Raw genomic sequence first — 21997 nt, forward strand, 5'->3', positions numbered from 1 at the left:
TTCTTATTTTTTCTAGGACCCTACCCAGGGCACATGGAAGTTCCCAGGCTAGGGGTTGAATCCAACCTGCAGCTGCTGGCCTACAGCAGCTGGCAATGCCAGATCTGAGCTGTGTCTGTGACGTACACCACAGATCCTTAACCCACTGAGTGGGGCCAGGGATCAAACCCATGTCCTCATGGATACTGGTCGGGTTCGTTACTGCTGAGTCATAAGAACTCCTGAGTATGTTCTTTTTTAAATTCCCTAATTAGATTTATCATATTTCGTATGATCTAATTTAACATTGTATTATTGTACAATATGTTCTTGCTTCAATTAATGCTTTAATCCAAAAAATATGTGCAAATATATGCTTTCAATAAGAAGGGAAATCAATCCTTATTTTCCTTCAAGTGAAAAAATATATACTCTTGTGAAGTTTGCAGATTGTTTAGAAATACTGGCATTAAATTGAGATTTAAAATTGTATTTTTTTTTTTTTTTACTAGCTGAATGTGGAGGTCGTTTTAAAGGAGAATCATCAGGAAGAATCTTATCTCCTGGTTATCCCTTTCCATATGACAATAATCTGCGTTGCATGTGGGTGATTGAGGTTGATCCAGGAAACATTGTCAGGTAAATGAATTTTATTATCCTAAAATGACAAGGGAATCTGAATTTCGTGATTAGCTCCTAGATACAGTATCAATTAACATCTAGATTTTTCAGTGTTTTTTTTTTTTTTAAGTTTGACAAAGAAAAACATGGTTTTCATCTGTTTAAAATAGGAAAAAAGTCTTCATAGTACTGATTTATTGGTTTATGGGCCATGGCAGTAGATCACCTAACTCCTTACAGGAAAGCTTTTCAGTTGTAAGAGGACAAAGGAATTGAGAATTTTTCTTGCTTCTTGAGAATTATCCTCTTTCAATCCTGCACGACTTAAGATGCTGAATCCGTCATTTTGATGGGTCTACAATGTTGTGCAGCTCACTATCGTAAAAGTTAGCCTCATGAACATTTAGAAGAAATAAGAATAGAAGAGGACTCAACACCTGCTCCCTGTCTTCCTCAGCTTTAAGCATATCTCTGAAACATCTGCTCTCTGCCCCTTTGACCAACTTTGGTTTTTGTTTCCTGCTAAGTCTAATTAGGTGCCTTACCAACTTCACGTAGTTTCTTCTTCAATGGTGGCGGAACCATCATCTCCTAAATCAACACCAGTCAGTTTCCAAGGCTATGACCCACTTTCAGTCCTAGTTAAACTATTATGGTTATGGCTGGGGATGGATTAGTATATGAACAAATCCTCCTTGACATATACGCTAGTGTATTCTCTCTCACAAAACAGTGATTTTAAGAATTGCTGCTTTATATAGATAGATTTTCAGACAGGGTTTTGGGTGGTGAAAGTGATTAGAGAAAACAAATATTGTCCATCAGTAACATGCTGCAAGGTGTACTCCAGGTGTTGCTGGATGCAGTGTGAACTGGTACACTGCTTTTGCAAGGAAATTTGCAAAACTACAAATTGAATCAACCCTCAGTCTACTTTTCTTTAATAAAGGTCATATATTTTCTTTACACATTAGAAGTAGTAAATTTGAAAATATTAAGTTCAACAGAATTCTGGGATTTTTTTTCAAAAAACAGTATTTGATACTAAATTGCAAACTAGATTTAAAGCTGTGACATTCACATATCGAACATGAACATGATATGTTAAAAAAACAATAAATAAGTTTCCTTACAATGACAGATACAAAGGAGGAAAAGAATCACATGAAGATCTCAATATTTACAGAAAAAGTACTTTAAAAAATTCAACGTCCTTTCATAATCATAACTCCCAGTAATATAAGAGTAAAAGAGAATTTCTTTAATGTGAAAATGTCTGCCCTTCCCAAAATGGACCAAAAAACCCACCTAATCTAGACAAAATTAGTATCTGATATTTTTCATGCCTAATGCCAAAAATGAGAAACCCAGTTATATCAATATGCCAATATGCTCAACTCTGTCTCTCGTTCTATATATATATATGTGTTAAAAATGCAGTGTACATAATATATTTTTGTCTAATAGAGTAAAAGGAATATCTAATATAAGCAAAGATGAATGTTTGTTATATTCTTTATTTAAAACTGAATCAGTGTTTAAAATAATCAGAGATATATGGTTCTCCCATAGCCTACAGTTTCTTGCTTTTGATACGGAAGCATCACATGATATACTCCGAGTTTGGGATGGTCCACCAGAAAATGAGATGCTTTTAAAGGAAATTAGTGGATCTCTCATTCCTGAAGGAATCCACAGCACCCTCAACATAGTCACCATACAGTTTGACACGGATTTCTATATCAGCAAATCTGGATTTGCAATTCAGTTTTCAAGTGAGTTTTTTGTTTTTCTCTTAAAAACAGAATAGGAATGCTATTCAAATAGTTCTGGTGTCTTTATCACTCAAAACTTCAATTTTAAAATTTTAATGATCTTGAATGTTCATATTTCATCTGAAGTTTAGATAAAACATAGAAAAAAGAAATATAATTGACTTTTAATTAATTAATTGTTGAGACCTTCTCTCCAGTTGTCAAACCAATTTTCCCTAAAGGTGGTGTTAAAATAATTTAGCAAGTGAAATAATTATACAAATAATTATACTTGCTTATAATACAAATTATAAGCAATTATAAAAGCTTATAATTTGAATTTACTATAAAAACTATATTTTTAAAATGTACAATTTTTAGAGATAAGGAAAGAAATGATTTTTTTTTTTTTTTTTTTTTTTTTTGGCTTTTCTAGGGCCACACTCTCAGCATATGGAGGTTCCCAGCCTAGGGGTCTAATTAGAGCTGTAGCCGTTGGCCTACACCAGGGCCACAGCAACGCGGGATCCGAGCCGCGTCTGCAACCCACACCACAGCTCACAGCAACGCGAGATCCTCAACCCACTGAGCAAGGCCAGGGATGGAACCCGCAACCTCATGGTTCCTAGTCGGGTTCGTTAACCACTGAGCCACGACGGGAACTCCCGGAAATGAATTCTTGTCATTAAAAAAGCAACCCTACATTTTTACTAATTTTATTTTTCTCGAGTTAGATCTTAATTATATATTCACAGAAAGTTTTGACAAAATATTTTAGAACTACTGTTAAATTGAAGATTTCCTGTGACAATGAAATGTCATTCATTGTAATTACCAGTGTTCATGACTTGTTTTTTTTTTTTTTTTTTTATGACACTGCTAAGTGGCTAAGTATATGCTGTCCTATAAAAGAGATTTGGGTTTAATGACTGGAGAAAGTGAATGAAAACTTACAGTTTTTAATTTCTATTTTTTTACTCCTTTTTTTTTCTTGTTACCAACACACATTATCTCTGAGAAAAATATCTAAGAGATTTTCTGATTGTATAGGCTTAAAAAATCCTATTAATTGAAATCTATTGAGATTTTCAACATCATCTATAGAAAGAATGCAAACCAGTATTCTTCATATGTTCCTTAACCCAAGGCCTGGCTTCTTATGAATTGCTGACTTTGGGCACCTGACCTTATCATCGGAGGCTGTGTTTTCTAATTGATATAGGAATAGCAGTGGTTATCTCATAAACAGATTATTAAGATTTAACAAGATCATGTGTGCACAATACTTGGTAACGAGTAAATAGTTGGGGCCCAGTGAATTATTTTCGTTATATGAATTATTTTCATTATATGAATTATTTTCATTATATGAATTAATGTAAAATTGGAATTCTTTGGAAAAAGCATGAAGGACTTTTTTAATGATTGGCTACAAAACATATCACTTTAGGTTAACAACTGGTTAATACAATTATGTAATTAACTTGACAGACTTTTTGTTCACAGAAGACAGTTTGATATAACTGAGTAAAGTAAATGAATTGTGCTATGTAAACAAAGCTCATGTGAGCAAGATGTACATCAGCATAGAAGAGTCTATTTATTTATTTATTTATTTATTTATTACTTTTTAGGACAGCATCTGTGGCATATGGAAGTTCCTAGGCTAGGGGTCAAATTGGAGCTGCTGCTGCTGGCCTCCGCTGCAGCCACAGCAACTCGGGATCCAAGTTTTGTCTCTGACCTTCACCACAGCTCAGGGTAACACCAGAACCTAACCCACTGAGCAAGGCCAGAGATTGAACCCTCATCCTCATGGATACTAGTTGGGTTTGTTACCCCTGAGCCACGAAAGGAACTCTGAAGAGTCATTATTTTTAAATGCGTAACTTTAATATATCTTTTGAGACAAGGATAAAAAAGGAATGAAAAATAAAATGATTGTGTAATCAATGAACATAATCAGTTTCTAGTTCTGAGCCACTTACAAATTAAACATTCTTCATATTTATTTCTATTTTCTACTGTTTCTCTTTTTTTTGGAGTTAGGAACAATTTGCTCATGATTGCTGTTCAATTTAAGTTCTTTCTAATGGTAGTTTGGCAACTAACCACTCTCCTTTTACTCACCTTAAATCGTAAAGTTTTACACTTAAGAGGTTATTATGATTAAATATCTGAATGCAGTCAAGTGAAAAAGTGCTTCTGGCTATTGTTTGTGAATGCCAAGTACCTCTCCTTAATAGAAACAGGCTGCTTTATATGCATTTCTGAAATTTTTAATGCAGATTTGTCTGAAATTAGTGATACTTTTTTCTATCTATTGTAGTTGTAGAGAGTATTGAAGTTATAGAAACCATATATATCGTATTAGAGTTGTAATAAATCTGCTTTCATAATATTCTTTTAAGATGCGTGGAAATGTATACCACGGATCTGAGACTAAAAAACCACTGAAATAAAGTTACCTGGAGAGTTAATTATTGTGAATAATATCAGTCAATGAAAATTAGTCTCTGTGTTGGAGATCTTCTGTGACTTATGCTTACACAGCTTTATAAGTGTTCATATTTCAAATGTGAAAAATAGCTTTTTTCATGAATGAAGTCTTGCTTGGTGCCAAGAACCCTAAGTACTTTGTATATGTGATCTCATTTAATTCTAACAAAAGCTATATGAGATGCTGTTTCATCCCCATTTACCAAACAAATACACTAAGGTTCAGAAAGTTAGTTAATCTGTTCAAGGTCATACCCTAGCAGATGCCTTAAACTGTGACTCAAATCTATATGTATCTGAAAGGAGATTAACACTGTGTCTGATGCATAGTGAATGCTTAGCAGTAATTATTATTCTTACGCTATTATTATTATTTAAATTTATTAATATTCCAGAATAAATACCAAGGTTTTAGTTATATGTTATTAGTTACAATGAAAGTTTATGATTTAATCAGCTGTCTTCCTGATTATGCTCCCAAGAATCATATCTAAGGTCACACTTCCAAAAAGCAGGTGGTTTATACAAGTGAAGCAGTAAGAAGTAATAAAGGAAATCTGGAGTACATGTGTTCCCATTTAAAAGGGACAGTTCCCCTCTCTGGCTTTAGTCATTTTGCCCTGTAAAAAGAAGGGCTAGTTTTAAAGGTGGAACTTGAAATAAAAAGTTTTATGTAAAGTCATCTAATTGTCAAAGGAAACAACCAAACTAATCTTAAAGAGAATGTTAAGGCACTATGATCCAATAAATCACTACTGTCGGTCAAATTTGGCTGGCAGGTCAGAATTTGCCACTTCAGTGCTTTACCTAAATTCCTTTTGCCAAGATAAATCTATCTCATGTTACTCATTTATTTATTTCTTCATTCATTCATTCTAAAGAGTCTGTTAAATGGCCAGATATTAAGCGTATTTATCTCCAATTATTTTTTCAAATGCATCTTTCCTTTCAACTCAGGCAAATCTTCTTAGTTACATAAATACACACACACACACACATTCTGTACTGCTTTCTGTCCCTAAACTTTCTTTAATATGAAATATTTTTTGCTCCATTTTTCCCTGTCTTGTTCATTCTTCCAGACTTAACACAAAGACCTCTCTTTATGAAATATTTTTAGATCTTGTATAAAACATTTTTAAGTGTTTATAAAAATCATCTCTTTTAAAAAAATTATCTGACATCTCTTCATAAAACATATTTCAGCCCAAGCTCCAGGTGCTAGCTGTACTTTTTTTCCCAAATTAAAATGACAAAAAGTGGTTTATCAATTCATTGTTCTGAAGATGTTTTAATTATGTGACCTTTGCTCTCCAGATATATTGTAACTTTGTCTCTCTAAATGTCTGTTAAGAACAAATATTCTATTTAGCATGATCATACAACATATTTTTGTCCAAATTTAAGATAACTTTTTGAGTAAAAATGGGCACTATTAAAAATAAAACAGTATAGCAGGCATAAACCAGAACAGTAGTAGCCAAATCAGGTTGTATCATTATTTCAATTAAGTCAGATTTTCATTCTGTTCCCCCAACCCTCCATCACCATCACGATGCCTATTCCTCTTTTGAGCAAATAGCTGTTGTTTGTTAAATGTAAAATAATAAATAAAAAAGAGGAACGAGTCAGGTAATAGCAAAACAGTCTTAAGCAACAAAATGCAGTCAATGAAATGTATTTCAGTGAACTTGGGGCAAAATGATTTTAACTGAAATGTAGGTCACATGCCAACTTTATAATCATTGTCAGGGCATCATCAACAACTTCATGCTTTATTTCATGATCTATTCATTCTTTGTAGAGTCTGTCGCTTTGCCTCTTGGTATTATAATCTGCAAGACACTTTTGTTTAATCAGAGCTACTTATGTCTGACATTGCCACCTCATGCTGTCCTATGTTCTGTCCTTGAATCTCAGCAGTCAGCCTCTCTATCTCCTGCTTAAATTTGTAATCTGCTTGTCTCATCCCACTTTAGTTCTTCAGGGAAGACATCTTTGGGTATCATGCTGTCATTTACCCACAGAATAGTTGCTTTTGACAGAGCATTTCCACTGCTCTTCATTCTTTGACCTCCCTGTTCAGATTCTGCCCCTGCTGAATAATACAAAATGCTAAGGTCCATAGCTTATACTATTGAAAATTCTCAAGGAAATGGATTCTTTAGCCATGAGAGGTTGATGTCTCACAGCCTTAAGGGACTACATGGTGTCCCTGCATTTGTTTCTGTCTTTTATTATTACTGCCTGAACTGCTATTAATCGTCAACTAGCCACTCATTTCAGTATTTCTCCAGCCAAACTTTTCTCTACATTTCCACCTGACTGAAGGTTTGCAAGTATAAATAAAATAGCACTCCTGTTCAAAATTCTTTAATAGTTACACGGTCATAAAATCAAAACTGTGGAATTACTTTTAAAGCCTCCAGAATTTGCACCCAAATTACCTGCCAGCTTTACCTCTCTCTATTCAATTACATACATCTGTTCCTCTAACTGGGCTATCCTGAAAAGACACCTTACACATTTCTGCTTATTTTGCAAACTCTCTTCCATGTTCCTGAAACACATTCCAAAATCTATAAATTGGTAGCCATTTTCCAGTGCCCAGGTCAAATGATACTCCTAGTTCTGATGAACTTCTAAGCGGAATTAGTGACTCCCACATCTTCACTGCCCTTGCACTATGTGCTTATTATACCAGAATGGCTGTATGTCCTAGTTTTCCTTAGGCAGTCGTGGTTTATGCCTATTTTACTGGCATCCTGACTGGTTTGGCATTTGGTCTGTATTTTCAATTTTAAACAAAGTATCATTATTAATAGTTCTGATAAAATTTCCAAGATGTATTTAGTAGCTATCAGCTTTGTATTGATCTCCAATAGTGTGTGAGATATATTCCCAGTGCTCAGAGTAATTACAGTACATGACTAATTTTAAAAGATAAATAGTGATAACCTACCTCTGTTTTCCAGTCTTTTGTGATTTCCAGGTAACACACACTTCACTTCCATGGATAGCATATAAGGCACTTGTAGATAAAATGAAAATATTCTCAAATATTAACATCTAACCCATTCTGATCTTGGATGATGGTGGGAGAAGTATTTGACTCTGTTATCTTGCAAGCTATTTTGTAAAAAAAAAAAAAAACAAACAAACGGATTATGTTATACATTATGCTGTGGCTTGAAAGAAACATAAAGCTGTCGGGCCATGAGTTGGCCAAATTAGAGAAAAATAGGTGTTTTTGAAATATGCACAGAAGTGGAGGTTGAGCAGATATTCTGTAGAGCTTTAGTCTGAATGTCCTTACCATGGGTGTGCTTGTTATTTATTTTATGGGATAAATCAACAGTTATTTATTTATCATAGAAATATTGTTTTATTATTTTACAGTAGATGTGTATGGGAACAGTGGGATTTTTAAACTTCTGTGTTTAATTAAATAGTACATATTGAATAATCACTTCTTAAGAAAGTTGATTCCAAGATATCCAAAAGAAGTTCAGCTGAAGGGGGTCATCAAGAAGAGCCTAAGCATATCAACAAGGATGTTAGACAAACTTATTCTTGCAAAAGTTGAAACTCCTCCACCCAAAATATCAGGAAAGTCTCTAGAAGAATTTTTGTTTATTATGATTTGTGAATCGAAGTATTTTAGTATATTCAGAAACATACATACACACACACACATATATATATTTGTCTTTTTAGAGCTGTACCCATGGCACATAAAAGTTCCCAGGCTAGAGATCAAATCTGAGCTGTAGCTGCCAGAAGATGCCACAGTCACAGCAATGCTGGATCTGAGCCATGCCTGTGAGCTACACCACAGCTCATGGCAATGCCTGATCCTTAACCCACTGAGCGAGGGCAGGGATCGAACCCATGTCCTCATGGATCCTAGTTGGGTTCATTTTATCACTGAACCATGATGGAAACTCCCCAGAAACATATTTTTAAAACACCAGGGAGTCCCACATGATCTCATTTCAATAAAATACATTTAGGTAAGTTGTAAAAGTATTTTTAGAAGGATAAATCATGTACTGATGGGTTATTTTTCTGTACAGTCAAAAAAATTAGTAGAATATTGATTTAAATGAGATTTTATGGCTTGTATTTCATATTAACAGTCTATGAGCTATGCAGGGGGCAATTTTATATTCTCAAATATGAAACATAATGAAGCAGTGATTTGGAACCATGTTAAAGCATGAACTACATCTTTGTCATTTTAAAGGTGTATTAAATAAGTTTTGGTTATTTTAAAGAACCTATCTACTCTAGCCATGATCTTTTTAGCTGAATTATTTCCTAAATACAATTTCTCCCTGGTTTTGGATTTATTCCTGGGACCCTGATATCATTGATATTAATAGACCATTTTTTTCTAATAACTTGTTAATCTCATGTGAAACATGGGATATATTCATTGAGAATGTTGTACGTATGATATTAAAACATAAGATTTAGATCTAATACCTAATATTTTTGTTTTTTGAACAAATTGCCTACAAATGTTAAGATGATAATTTGCTGAAATACCTGTTTGGACTAACTACATTGTTCTCAGACTTTCATTGCTTACATATTTAGAATTTTGTACAAAGTGCTCATAATGTCTTCTAATCGCCAAAAATTAAAAAAAAAATGATGTGCTAATCATCAAAAAACCCAATAACATTTTAATTAAAAATAAAAAAATTAGTGATGAAAATGCAACTTACACACAATGTATGTTAACTTGTAGAAAAATAGAAGACATAAATCTTTTAAAAATGCATGATTTTTAATTTACAATAAGTGAAAACTCTACTAAACTAATTTCATCACTTTATATTCTAAATTATCTTCAGTATGTATGAAAAGTGTTAATATGCCAGCTTCTTTAGCAAAAGAACTTCACAAATAGTTAAAGGAGTCCAATTTTATGTCACACTAGGTTGCTTCAAATAGAGAATCTGTTATCAATAACCTCAAATATTTTAATTCTATCCTAAGTTTTACTTTTAACCTCCATTTTTTATTTTATTTATTTATTTATTTATTTTTAATAATGATTTTATTTTTTCCATTATAGTGGTTTACAGTGTTCTGTCAATTTTCTACTGTACTTTACCTCCATTTTATGAAGCAGAGTATAGTCTTTGAAAACTAATCATGTCAAAGATAAACATCTCCTCTTATAAATTTAGTTATAATAGGCCCAGCATATGTTTTTCTAAAAGAACCATGTTTATTCGAAAAGAATGTACTCTTGCCATTATTGGAAATTAAATACCAATTACATAGAGTTGGTTGACAGGATTGTGTTTGAAGCATCCTATATTATTACTGATTTTTTGTCTCCTTTTTTTTTTAAACCCAGTAATGAAAGAGTAGCATTGAAATGCCAACTGCAGTTGTGAATTTGTCTATTTATTCTTTCTATCCTACCATGTCCTGTCATATTTGCGTATTATGAAAATGTTAGTAGGTGTGTACGTTTGAGATGTACACATGCCTTCTTAATGAGTTGACTATTTCATTACTATAATATAACTTTCTTTTTATCTGGTAATATTCCTTATCTTGAAGTTTGCATTGTCTAATATGAATATATTATAATTAATGTCTGCTTGGTATTCCATGTAACATCCTTTTAATGTGTTAGTATCTTTATATTTAAAGTGGGATTCTATTTTAAATAGCAGACCGTTGAGATAGTATTTGGTTGAGTCTTTTTTGTTTATTCAGTCTGAAAATCTCTGCCTTTTAATTGTGGTTTTTAAATCATTACATTATTCGTTCCTCATGTAATTGTTCATATGGTTGAGTTTGTCTACCATATTGCCATTTATTTTTTATTGGTCCCATCTATGCACTTCCACCATCATTTTTTCTCCTCTATTGACTTATTAACTCTACATTTTTAGGGTTGGGGGTACTTCCTCTAATATTAATAGACTGCATCCTTGATCAAAACCTTCCATCAGGTTCTATTTTACAACCTCACATATAATGTAAAAACCTTACATTAGTATATTTCCATTTCCCCCTTCTTTCGGGGGACTATTGTTTGCTATTGTTTACACTTCTGTTTCTGTTAAACCACAATATATTTTTTAAACTTTAAGCAAAAAATGAGTTCCCTTCATGGCTCAGCAGTTAAAGAACCTGGCTAGGATCCATGAGTTAATCCTGGTGATCCCTGGCCTCGCTCAGTGGGTTAGGGATCCGGTGTTGCTGTGACCTGTGGTGTAGGTGGCAGACGTAGCTCTGATCTGGTGTTGTGGCTGTGGCATAGGCCTGCAGCTGTAGTTCCAACTCTACCGACCCCTAGCCCGGGAACCTCCATATTCGGTGGGTGCAGCCCTAAAAAAGCAAAAAATGACTAAATAAATAATGACAAAGAAAACTTTTAAGCAAACAATTATCTTTTAAATCTATTTAAAATGTGACCAAGATCACATATTAAAATTACAGCATTAAAGATAAGGCTATTTGTTTTGTAGTAATGGAAATATAAATTTTGGTGACACAAACTTCATGATAAAAATGAAGATCTTATACAATTAAGAAAGAGGAATGTACTTAGAAGTGATTGTAATGAAAGTGTAATTCATAACTGCAACCATGGAAATTCTATTCATTACAACAAAACTGTCATTAAAATGTGCAAGTATTTTTATATACCATGAAATATCTGAATTCCCTTTTTTGTATGACAAAGTAATGCTGATTCAAAAAAGAAATAAATAAACTTTAGTATGTCAGCTCCAGTTTCTATTTTTGCTGTTCATTATCATTCAGACTTAGAAAAGTTTGTATCTCAAAAGCACTCTTTGATAAGCAACCAAAATACCCTACTATGGTGCTGAAATTTTTGAAAATAAAATCTTTAAATCATGTTACCTTTTATCAAAATTCCATATGAAAATCTTTTTTTTTTTTTTTCTTTTTATGGCCACTCCTGCAGCATATGGAAGTTCCCCAGCAAGTTCCTCGGCCAGGGGTCAAAATCAGAGCTGCAGCTGCAGTCCTATACCACATCACAGCAACACCAAATTTGAGTCACATCTGCAACCTACACTGCAGCTTGTGGGCAACAGTGAGTGAGGCTATGCAACTCGTGGCAACAGTGAGTGAAGCCATGCAGCTTGTGGCAATACTGAGTGAGGCCAGGGATCGAACCCGTATCTTCACAGACACCATGTCAGGTTCTTAACTTGCTAAGCCACAATGGGAACTCCAAATAGGGCAGATTTTTTTTTTCCTTTTCTTTTTATGGCCATGCCTGCAGCATGTGGAAGTTCCCTCGCCAGGGATTAAATCTGACCTACAGCTATGGCTTGAGTGACAGCTATGGCAATGTCAGATCCTTTAACCTACTGCACTGGGCCAGGAACCAAACCTACACCTCCACAGTGACCCCAGCTCCTGCAGTCAGATTCTTAACCTGCTGCACCACATTAGGAACTCCTCACTTGAAATTTTAATAAAAATATTAAGTTCTTATTTATGATTAAATTAAACTAATATTTTATACTATAATGAAAGAAAATTGAGAAAACATACAATTATACATACAGCTCATAAGTGAGCTATTACAAAAATGTTTAAGGCAATTTTGTAAGTTTTATCTTGTCAATATTTTTGTCAAGGAATGGTATCTGAAAAGAAGCAAAAATTCACTATCTTTGAAAATACTTGAGGGAGTTCCCATAGCAACTCAGCAGAAACAAATCCTACTGGTATCCATGAGGATGCATGTTTTATCCCTGTCTTTGCTCAGTGGATGGGGAATCCGGCTTTGCCATGAGCTATGATATAGATTGCAGATGCGGCTTGGATCCAGCATTGTGGCATGGGCTGGCAGCTGTAGCTCCCATTCAGCACCTGCCCTGGGAACCTCCATAGCCTGCAGTTGTGGCCCTAAAAAGCAAAAAGAAAAGAAAAAAGAAAAAAAAAAAAAGAAAATACTTGAGATGAAAAATTTACACATGGTATTATAAAAAGAAATTGAAAATTTTCTCTATCTTAAAGAATTACCCTAAGCTTACCCAATACATCAATGCCTATAAAGAAAAACCTTTCTCAGTTAAAAATAATATGGCCTGTGTAGATATCTGTCAACGTGCCAACAATCTAGAGTGTATTGAAAACACTTTTGGAGTTCATGTCATGATGCAGTGGAGACAAATCTGACTAGTATCCGGAGGATGCAGGTTTGATCTCATGCCTCACTCAGTGGGTTAAGGATCTGGTGTTGCCATGAGCTGTGGTGCAGGTCACTGATGTGGCCCGGATGCCATGTTGCTGTGGCTGTGGTGTAGGCCAACGGCTGAAGCTCTGATTGGACCCCTAGCTGGGAACTTCCATGAGCTGAAGATGCGGTCTTAAAAAGCAAAAAAAAAAAAAAAAAAAAAAAAAAAAAATTAAAAATTAAAAGTACATTGGCTTTTAGTTATAAATAATGTAAAATAATATGTTTACTTTTATTTTAGTCATAAATAACATAAAACAATATTTATATGTTTTTTCTTTCTTTTTCTCCTTAATTTTGGTGATTCCCAAGTCTTAGAATTCTATTTCAAACTAGAGTTTTATATAATCTTTTATAATCTTTGGATATTAAGTCAGTTTTCTGTATAGGTAACATTAACCCCTTCCACTTAACATGCCTTTTGATTAAAAAAAAAATACATAGGTCAGTGATTTTATCCCCACTTGTGTCCACATATTGGAACACAGGAATCACTGAAGGTACGGAGGTGTTGTGTCTCTTATTAAAATGCATCTCTAATATCGAGCATACTTACCTCATGATGGACGCACAATTATCTGGTAAAATAAATGAGTAAAAATGTATTTTTATAGAGGAGTTCCCATCATGGCTCATCGGTTAACAACCTGACTAGCATCCATGAGGATTTGGGTTTGATCCCTGGCCTCACTCAGTGGGTTAAGGATCTGGCGTTGCTGTGAGCTGTGGTGTAGGTCGAAGATGCGGCTTGAATCTTGTATTGCTCTGGCTGTGGTATAGATCAGCGGCTGCAACTCCAATTGGACCCCTAGCCTGGGAACCTCCATATGCCCTAAAAAGAGAAAAAAAAAAAAAGTATTTTTATATAAAGTACTTGGAGGTATATTGCACGAGTAGCTTTAAGATTTCTTTTGTATCCCATACATTAAGCAGCCTTGTTTCCCTCCAGAGCTGATAGGAATTTCTTTGTCATGCTGCCATCTACTTTAACCTGACTCACCATATCATTAGATATATCCTTAGAAACATAATGAAATTCTAAAGATAGCCACATTACTGAGGAGCTGGCAGAGTGTAGGCCTAGTAATGATGTTGAACATTCTTTATAAAATTGATGGATCTTGTACAAAGCAAGGACTCAATCAAGGGCAAAATTCTCCAGGGTGAAATCCACCTCTAGGTTACCATCTGCATTTCAAATATTTTCTGATTGATTTGATTCTGAATGGGCTTCCCTTCCAGGTTAAATATTCCTATTACCCAGCTTGATTTCCTTATCGATAGTGAAGTGGAGAATATAGTGTCATTTCTTAGTCAATACAAAAATATGAGGCAATAAAGCTGGAAGAGAAGATTGTAAGGCTTTGTGAATACCAAATGTGGACTATGACCTTGTTGAAGTCTCCTGACATATTGCAAAAAATATATAACTACTCTTAGACAAACTACACTGTGATTAGTAAGATCTACTGGTCTTTAAAAGTTATCTCAAAGTTAATATTTTCATTGAATTATATAATATAATTGTTAGAATAAAACTTTAAGATTTTTCTAATACTAAATCAGACAGATAAAATATTACTATGTCAGTTTCATTGATGAGGCAGCTAAAATTCAGGGAACTAATGCAATCTGATCAGTGTTCCTTTCTTACTACAGTGTAGACTATACTACAAGTCTCCTGCTTTTTATAGTATTAATTATCCATTGTATAAAATATAAGGTTTTTCTTTTTTGAAAGGTCTTGAGATAAATGAGTTTTTAACCAGAGTCAACTTTTTTTTTTTTTTTGGTCTTTTTAGAGCCGTACTAGCGGCATATGGAGGTTCCCAGGCTAGGGATCCAATCAGAGCTATAGCCACTGGCCTACACCACAGTCACAGCAATGCCAGTTCCGAGCCGAATCTGTGACCTACACCACAGCTCATAGCAATGTTGGATCCTTAACCCAATGAGCGAGGCCAGGGATCGAACTTGCGTCTTCATGGATACTATTAGGTTTCGTTAATTGCTAAGTCATGACAGGAACTCCAAGAGTCAACTTTGTGAACAAAAAGGACAACAAGATCTTATGCTTGGTTTAAGGGTATTAATTCTTTTTTATATGAAGCAATGCCAGAGGAAAACTGGAATGTTAATTTGTCCAAGGTCATGGAGATGGTAATTCAGATATTATCTCTGGATTATAATCCATATTGTAGTTGAAACCTATACTGTACTAGTCAGGACTGTGAAACCTGTATTAGGTGAAGTGCACATTTCCAATTAAATTACACTCTCAATTAGATGAAAACAAATGTAGAAGTCAGAAGTATATTTACAGTACTGATAAGTTATAAAACTGATGAAAAAGTTTCTGCAGTATTTAGTCATTTTCTGTAGTATTTAGTGCAATATATATGTTATGAAAACAAACCCAGATTATCCAGAATTAAAGCAAATTAAAATGTGATATAAATGTTGTATTGCAGACTTGGAATAAATGTTTCCCAGTGTCAAACAAATACACAATTATAAATAAACCTTGGGTACACTGAAATGACTAATTGCAGTTTTGTTCATTCATTCACTCATTTATTTCCTTAAAACTATTTTTAACTATTATGAAAGATTCTCTTTAATTTGTTATGTATAAGGAAAATTTCTTTCTAGGGTACAGCAAAACTTGATTTGATAAGGTCCTATGTTACTTAACAGTAAATGTATTTAAATTTTTCAGTGGATTTAGACTGTTGGTGAAGATTGAAAGCAATTTCTATGTAATACTAATGTAAACTTTCTCAACTTGAGCATAAATTCTCTTTTTAATTACATGCAAAGACAGGCACTTATATATAATTATCATAAGAATAAACACATTTTGAAAAGTTATTTTTACTATCTACAGTAAAATAGATAGTAAAAATATCTATTTTATGTATCTTTTTTCACATTTTCAGTCATGAGAATTATTAAGAAAAAATTGTTGTGGATATGTTTTTTTGGTGGAATAAAAAACTTCCATTTTAAAGCAAAAAATTATTATTACAAATTTTCTAACTTCTTATGACAAGCTACAAAATTTTATTTTGTTAAAAAATGCTACCATACAAGGTAAAATCACTTGCATTAAATAATAAAGTAAAAAGTATAAGATTTTATAGTTTTGCTAATGTTCATTTTATTTCTTATGTTAGTAATTTTACATTCTATGGTGAATTTATTTCCAACAAAATCATCTGTATCTAGGTATTATATTAAATTGGAAACAGATTTGTGATAAGAAATTTTTACTTTAAAATGGAATAATATTTACTTATTTGTTATTACTGGTATCAATAGCATAAGAAAATTTATACATAGGTGAAATTTAATACTTTTTACATTTTTCTTTCAAAAACTCTGAAACTTAAAGGATTTTATAATTTTACAAGTGCTTTCAATATGATAAATTGAGAACCTATTAGATATACAAGGAAATTGGCAGTTGAATGGAATGGCCTGAAGCTCAGGAGAAACATTAAGACTATATATAAATTGGAGAAGCATTAAACTAAAAACAGGATTTAAGACCATGGGATCAGATGAAGTTATCCAAGGAGAAATTATAGAAACATGGGAGCAGAACCCTAAGGACTAATCCCTGAGGTGCCACAGTTCTCAGTCATTGGGTTAGTGAGATAGAGATGGCAAAATGTAGCAAAAGGAGCAGCAAACAATCTAGAAAGAGAACTAGCAACCTAATGATGAGAAGCCAAGAAAAAAGTTCTGGAACGAATGTTGCTGAGATGGTTCTGAGAAGAGAAGGCACAAGTCCATGAGTTTTTCTGTGGAAAGGTTCATTTGCTCATATGGTATTTGTCTTTTATATCTGGAATCTAATTTATGGCACAAATGAACCTTTCCACAGAAAAGAACTCATGGACTTGGAGAACAGATTTGTGGTTGCTAAGGGGGAGGGGAGGGAGTGGGATAGACTGGGAGTCTAGAGTTAATAGATGTAAGCTATGGCCTTTGAAATGGGTAAGTAATGAGATCCTGCTTTATAGCACAGGGAATTATATCCAGTCACTTGTGATGGAACATGATGGAGGATTATGTGAGGAAAAAAAAATATATATATATGACTGGGTCACTTTGCTGTACAATAGAAATTGACAGAACACTATAAATTAACTGTAATGGAAAAAAAAATAAAAATCATAAAAAAAAGAAGGCACAAAGTTACCATTGGATCTGGCAATCTAGATTTAACAAGAACAGTTTAGTAAATATGTCTAATGTCATGGCTGATGAAAGTGGAGACATTTGTATAGGTATCTCCCTTAGGACAGATGCATAATAGTTTTCCTACTAAAGAAAGGAAGGAAATGAGAAAAATAATTGGAAGGGAATGGGGATGTAATTAGGGTTTTGTTTATTTAAGATGGAAGTTATAAGCCACATTTGTATACTATACAGAAGGAAAAACTGGTGATTGAGAAGAGATGAAAAATGTTTAGGAATGAAGTCCTTGCTAAGTAAAAAAGGTTTAATACCATCAGCACAATAACTAGGATTAGTATTAAGAGAGCAAGGAAACCCTTTCCGTTGCAACAGAAGATGGAGCAGAGAAAAAAGGTGTGGACACTGGTGGACTGTGAGATTTGGTGAAGGTGCACCTATCTTATTGCTTCTACTCTCTTCATGAACTATAAGGACAGAGAAATCAGAAAAAAGAGAGGACAGGAAAAAGAAAGGATGAAAACAACAGTTGGAGAGGGAAATGTTCTTGTTACCGTTAATTACTTAAAGAATATCATTTGACACATATATGGTTAAAATTGGTATACAACAGGTTAAATTTTATTTTTCTTACTTCTAATAATACTTATAAAATAATCTTGAGTCTTTTTTATTTGCTGTCCCTTATGATGAACTATCAGGAGCAAGAATTGTTTTGTGTGTAGTGAAGTGTTACAAACTGCTCTTGCCTTTCCGTTTCAAACTTTTTTGCCTTATTCTTTTATTAATAAACAACTGTCAGAGCTCCATTAATAGGAAATGACCTTTTGTTGTTTTATCTGGTAATGGAATAGGTTTGTGCTGAGACAACATACTGTAATGGTTAACAGCTCTGCTGCTTCTTGAGTTCAAAATCCAGCTCTGCTAAGAGCAAGCAGTTAACATCATGGAGAATTATTTTATCCATTTAAAATAAGGATAATACTTTAAATAAGGATTTATTAATAATAAGGATTTGTGTTTTAGCCTAAAAGAATAGACTTCTAGTCAAGTATTTTGAATACTAAATGCTTTCAATAGAGACAATACTAATCATTATCATTATTTATTTGGTATTTATTCTAAATTAATTGACCTTCATGTTGAACAACAACATCTCTTTCTTAGATACACAGACTTTATTCAGTTTGACACAATATGATACCATGGAATCAGGTGACTATCAATGCAATTTATAAGTAAGAAATTAATATACTTAAAGCTAACTTATGTAAGTTTTTTGGACTACTTCAATCAGAAAAATAGGCAGGTAGACAGTTGCTCTTCTGATATTAAAATGACATTTAAAGATTAATAACATTTTAAAATTTTTAACTGATGTCATTATATAACTTGAGCTTTATGCTATAGTTCACATTTTTAACGCTTTTTATTATGAAGACTCTCTCACTCTTACTTAAGAAAAGTTCCTCGGTTATGGTATCAGGTCTGCATAGGGCACTACAGTCACCTTGAGTAACTATGTGATGTTGGTGGGTTTCTCGTCTTTTTTAGGCCTAAATTTTCTCATTGGAAAATTAGGGATAATAATAGTAACCCAGATTTCTTGTGAATTAAATGAGATACAGTTTATAGCACAAGTGTTTAAAAAATAGTATGTGATGTTACATGTTGACAATATTGTCTATTCACGTACTTTTCTATTTATATACCTTTTCCCTGTGACTATTACCATTACCCTGTGGTAAGGATATTATTTTTTAATATATACTTTTTTAGTTTATATATCTTTAAAATAGTTGATAAAATACTTAATTGGAAAAAAACATTTTATAAAAACATCTTGTATATTATTCCAGAATGGAAGAGAATAGAGAGTCATAGAGGTCTACTTAAAATATATATAACAACAAAAATAAAAAACAAATAAGAATTATGTATTTTAAGAATTATATGTTGCATGGAAATAATAAAGTAAAATTTCTTAATCTATGTTTACATATGAGACTAATACTTAACTTCTAACATTATCTAATTGTTTTTAAATTGCACTAATTAGGTGAGATTATTTCAGTACTAATATCTAAGGAGCTATAGCATGGTTTTTAAAATGGTTATTTATTTTCTTAGATGGTTATAGTGTCTATTTAATACATAAAACAAGAATTTTTTTTTTTTTTGTCTTTTTAGGGCCATACCCTCAGCATATGGAGCTTCCCAGGCTAGGGGTCCAATCCGAGCTGTAGCTGCTGCCTACACCACAGCCACAGCAACGTGGGATCCGAGCCACGTCTGCTACCTATACCAGAACTCATGGCAGCACTGGATCCTTAACCCACTGAACAAGGCCAGGGATCGAACCCCCGTCCTCATGGATGCTAGCCAGGTTTTTTTGTTTGTTTTTCAGAAAACAAGAATTATTGATGCCAAAATTATTAGAATTTTTCCTATACACATTGTATAACCAGTATAAAGTTTAAACTTTTGAGTAAGTAGAAAAAGTAGACAATAGCATTCACAGCAAATATTTGTTTTCGTGTGTATTTAACTGATTACTTTTAGAACTCAGGTAATTCCAAGAAAAAAAAATTATTTGGTCTTTTACTAAATCCCATCATTCTATATTTTACCTTGAAATCCTAGTCCTAATTTATTTACTACTTGAGAGAAAAAGGTAGAGAACAATTTTACCACCTCTCTTCCTTCAACTCAACCAGACTCAAAGGCAAATGAATATTTTCATGTATTATATATTAGCTGTCAAGTTTTAGCCTTCATATTTTAGCTATTTGGTTTCATCTTAAATCTTAAAGCACATTAACTGTGACAGTAGTGCAAAAAACACCTTTTTTCCTTCGAACCCTGCTAAGACACCATTACACTGACTGCTTTCATGTCAGTGTTTTCATAACATTGTTATATGTTTGTTTTTCCTTTTGAGAATGTTTATAGTAAGCTTCAAGCTTTTTGCAGACAGAGTCTAGCACATAGGAAGCCTCAACAAGGATAGAAACAATAACAACAAAAGAAATTGTTTCATGATCTCTTATATCATTCTACTTTTCAGTTTGAAAGTTGTAGCACATTTTCCATTTATATCATTTATTTCCAATAAAAATATTCTAAGTGTAAATCTTGTATGTACAACATCCCACTCCACTTATATATTACAAAACCAATTCATAGATGACTTTGTGGAACCCATCCCAGAGCAATTCAAGAAAAGCTTAATGACTGATTTTATTACAAAAGTGTTTATAATAAAATATCTTTGATATTGGAAGACTGTAATTGCTAGGCCTGTGATGCCTGATGGATGTTCTGTAAGAAACACTAATGGGTATTACAGAACAAATCCACTTGGTAATTGTAACCCAGTCCCTACCCCACTTCCCTCAGTATCTCCAATATAAGTTTGATTGTTGTTTTGTAAATGGCTGAAAACAACTTTGTCAAAAATAACTCAAAAGAAACATGATTGAATATTTTTAAGGTGGATTCAAATTTATGAGTACTGTGGTTTTTCTATTTATGGGTATAATCTCTATTTTTCATAATTTTATGAGTTTTATTATATTTGACTGAGAAAGGAATTGTATCTAAGAGTTAACAGGTAGAAGGTCTAATGTAACTTTTAAGGGTTTGATAGGATGTCTGTCTTTCACTGACTAACTTCATATACTATGATAATAACTAGGTCCATCCATATTGATGCAGATGGCATTATTTCATGTGTTTTTATGGCTGAGTAATATTCCATTGTATGTATGCATCACATCCTCTTTGTGTGTGTGTTCTATTTTTTAATAGATGTTCCCCAATACAATTTTTATTACACATACATGTACACATTCTATTTTCTCACATTATTACGTTCCATCATAAGTGACTAAACATAGTTCCCAGTGCTACATAGCAAGACCTCATAGCTAATCCATCCCAAAGGCAACATTCTGCATCTATTTACTCCAAGCTCCTAGTCTCTCCCATTCCCTCCCCCACCCCCCTTGGCAACCACAGGTCTATTTTCCAAGTCTGTAATTTTATTTTCTGTGGAAAGATTCAGTTGTGCCTTATATTAGATTCCAAATATAAGTGATGTCATATAGTATTTGTCTTTCTCTTTCTGACTTACTTCACTCAGAATGAGAGTCTCTAGTTCCATCCGTGTTGCTGCAAATGGCATTATTTTGTTCTTTTTTATGGCTGAGTAGTATTCCATTGTGTATTATACCACTTCTTCCTAATCTAATCGTCTATCAATGGACATTTGGGTTGTTTCCATGTCTTGGCTATTGTGAATAGAGCTTCAGTGAACATGCAGGTTCACGTGTCTTTTTTAAGGAGAGTTTTGTCTGGCTATATGCCCAAGAGTGGGATTGCTGGGTTATATGATACTTCTTTGTATAGATTTCTAAGGTATCTCCTTACTGATCTCCATAGTGGTTGTACCAGCTTACATTCCCACCAATAGTGCCAGAGGGTTCCCTTTTCTCCACACCCCCTCCAGCGTTTATTCTTGATGGACTTCTTAATGATGGCCATTCTGACCGGTGTGAGGTGGTATCTCGTGGTAGTTTTGATTTGCATTTCTCTTGTAATCAACGATGTTGAGCATTTTTTCATGTGTTTGTTGGCCATCTCTACATCTTCCTTGGAGAAATGTCTATTCAGGTCTTTTGCCCATTTT

The 21997-nt window shown here is 33.5% G+C and overlaps 1 protein-coding gene across 6 annotated transcripts in view; it reads left to right on the forward strand.

Moving 5' to 3' along the window:
- Nucleotides 1–21997, forward strand: part of CSMD3 (CUB and Sushi multiple domains 3) — a 1223593-nt gene that overhangs the window by 898760 nt on the left and 302836 nt on the right. For all 6 annotated transcript variants that reach the window (XM_021090582.1, XM_021090583.1, XM_021090584.1 and 3 more), the window contains 2 exons: nucleotides 492–618; nucleotides 2173–2375. In XM_021090582.1, coding sequence (XP_020946241.1) covers nucleotides 492–618; nucleotides 2173–2375 — 330 coding nt within the window. The remainder of the gene's footprint in view (nucleotides 1–491; nucleotides 619–2172; nucleotides 2376–21997) is intronic.

Source organism: Sus scrofa, chromosome 4 (assembly GCF_000003025.6).
Source record: "Sus scrofa isolate TJ Tabasco breed Duroc chromosome 4, Sscrofa11.1, whole genome shotgun sequence".
Lineage (NCBI taxonomy): Eukaryota > Metazoa > Chordata > Mammalia > Artiodactyla > Suidae > Sus > Sus scrofa.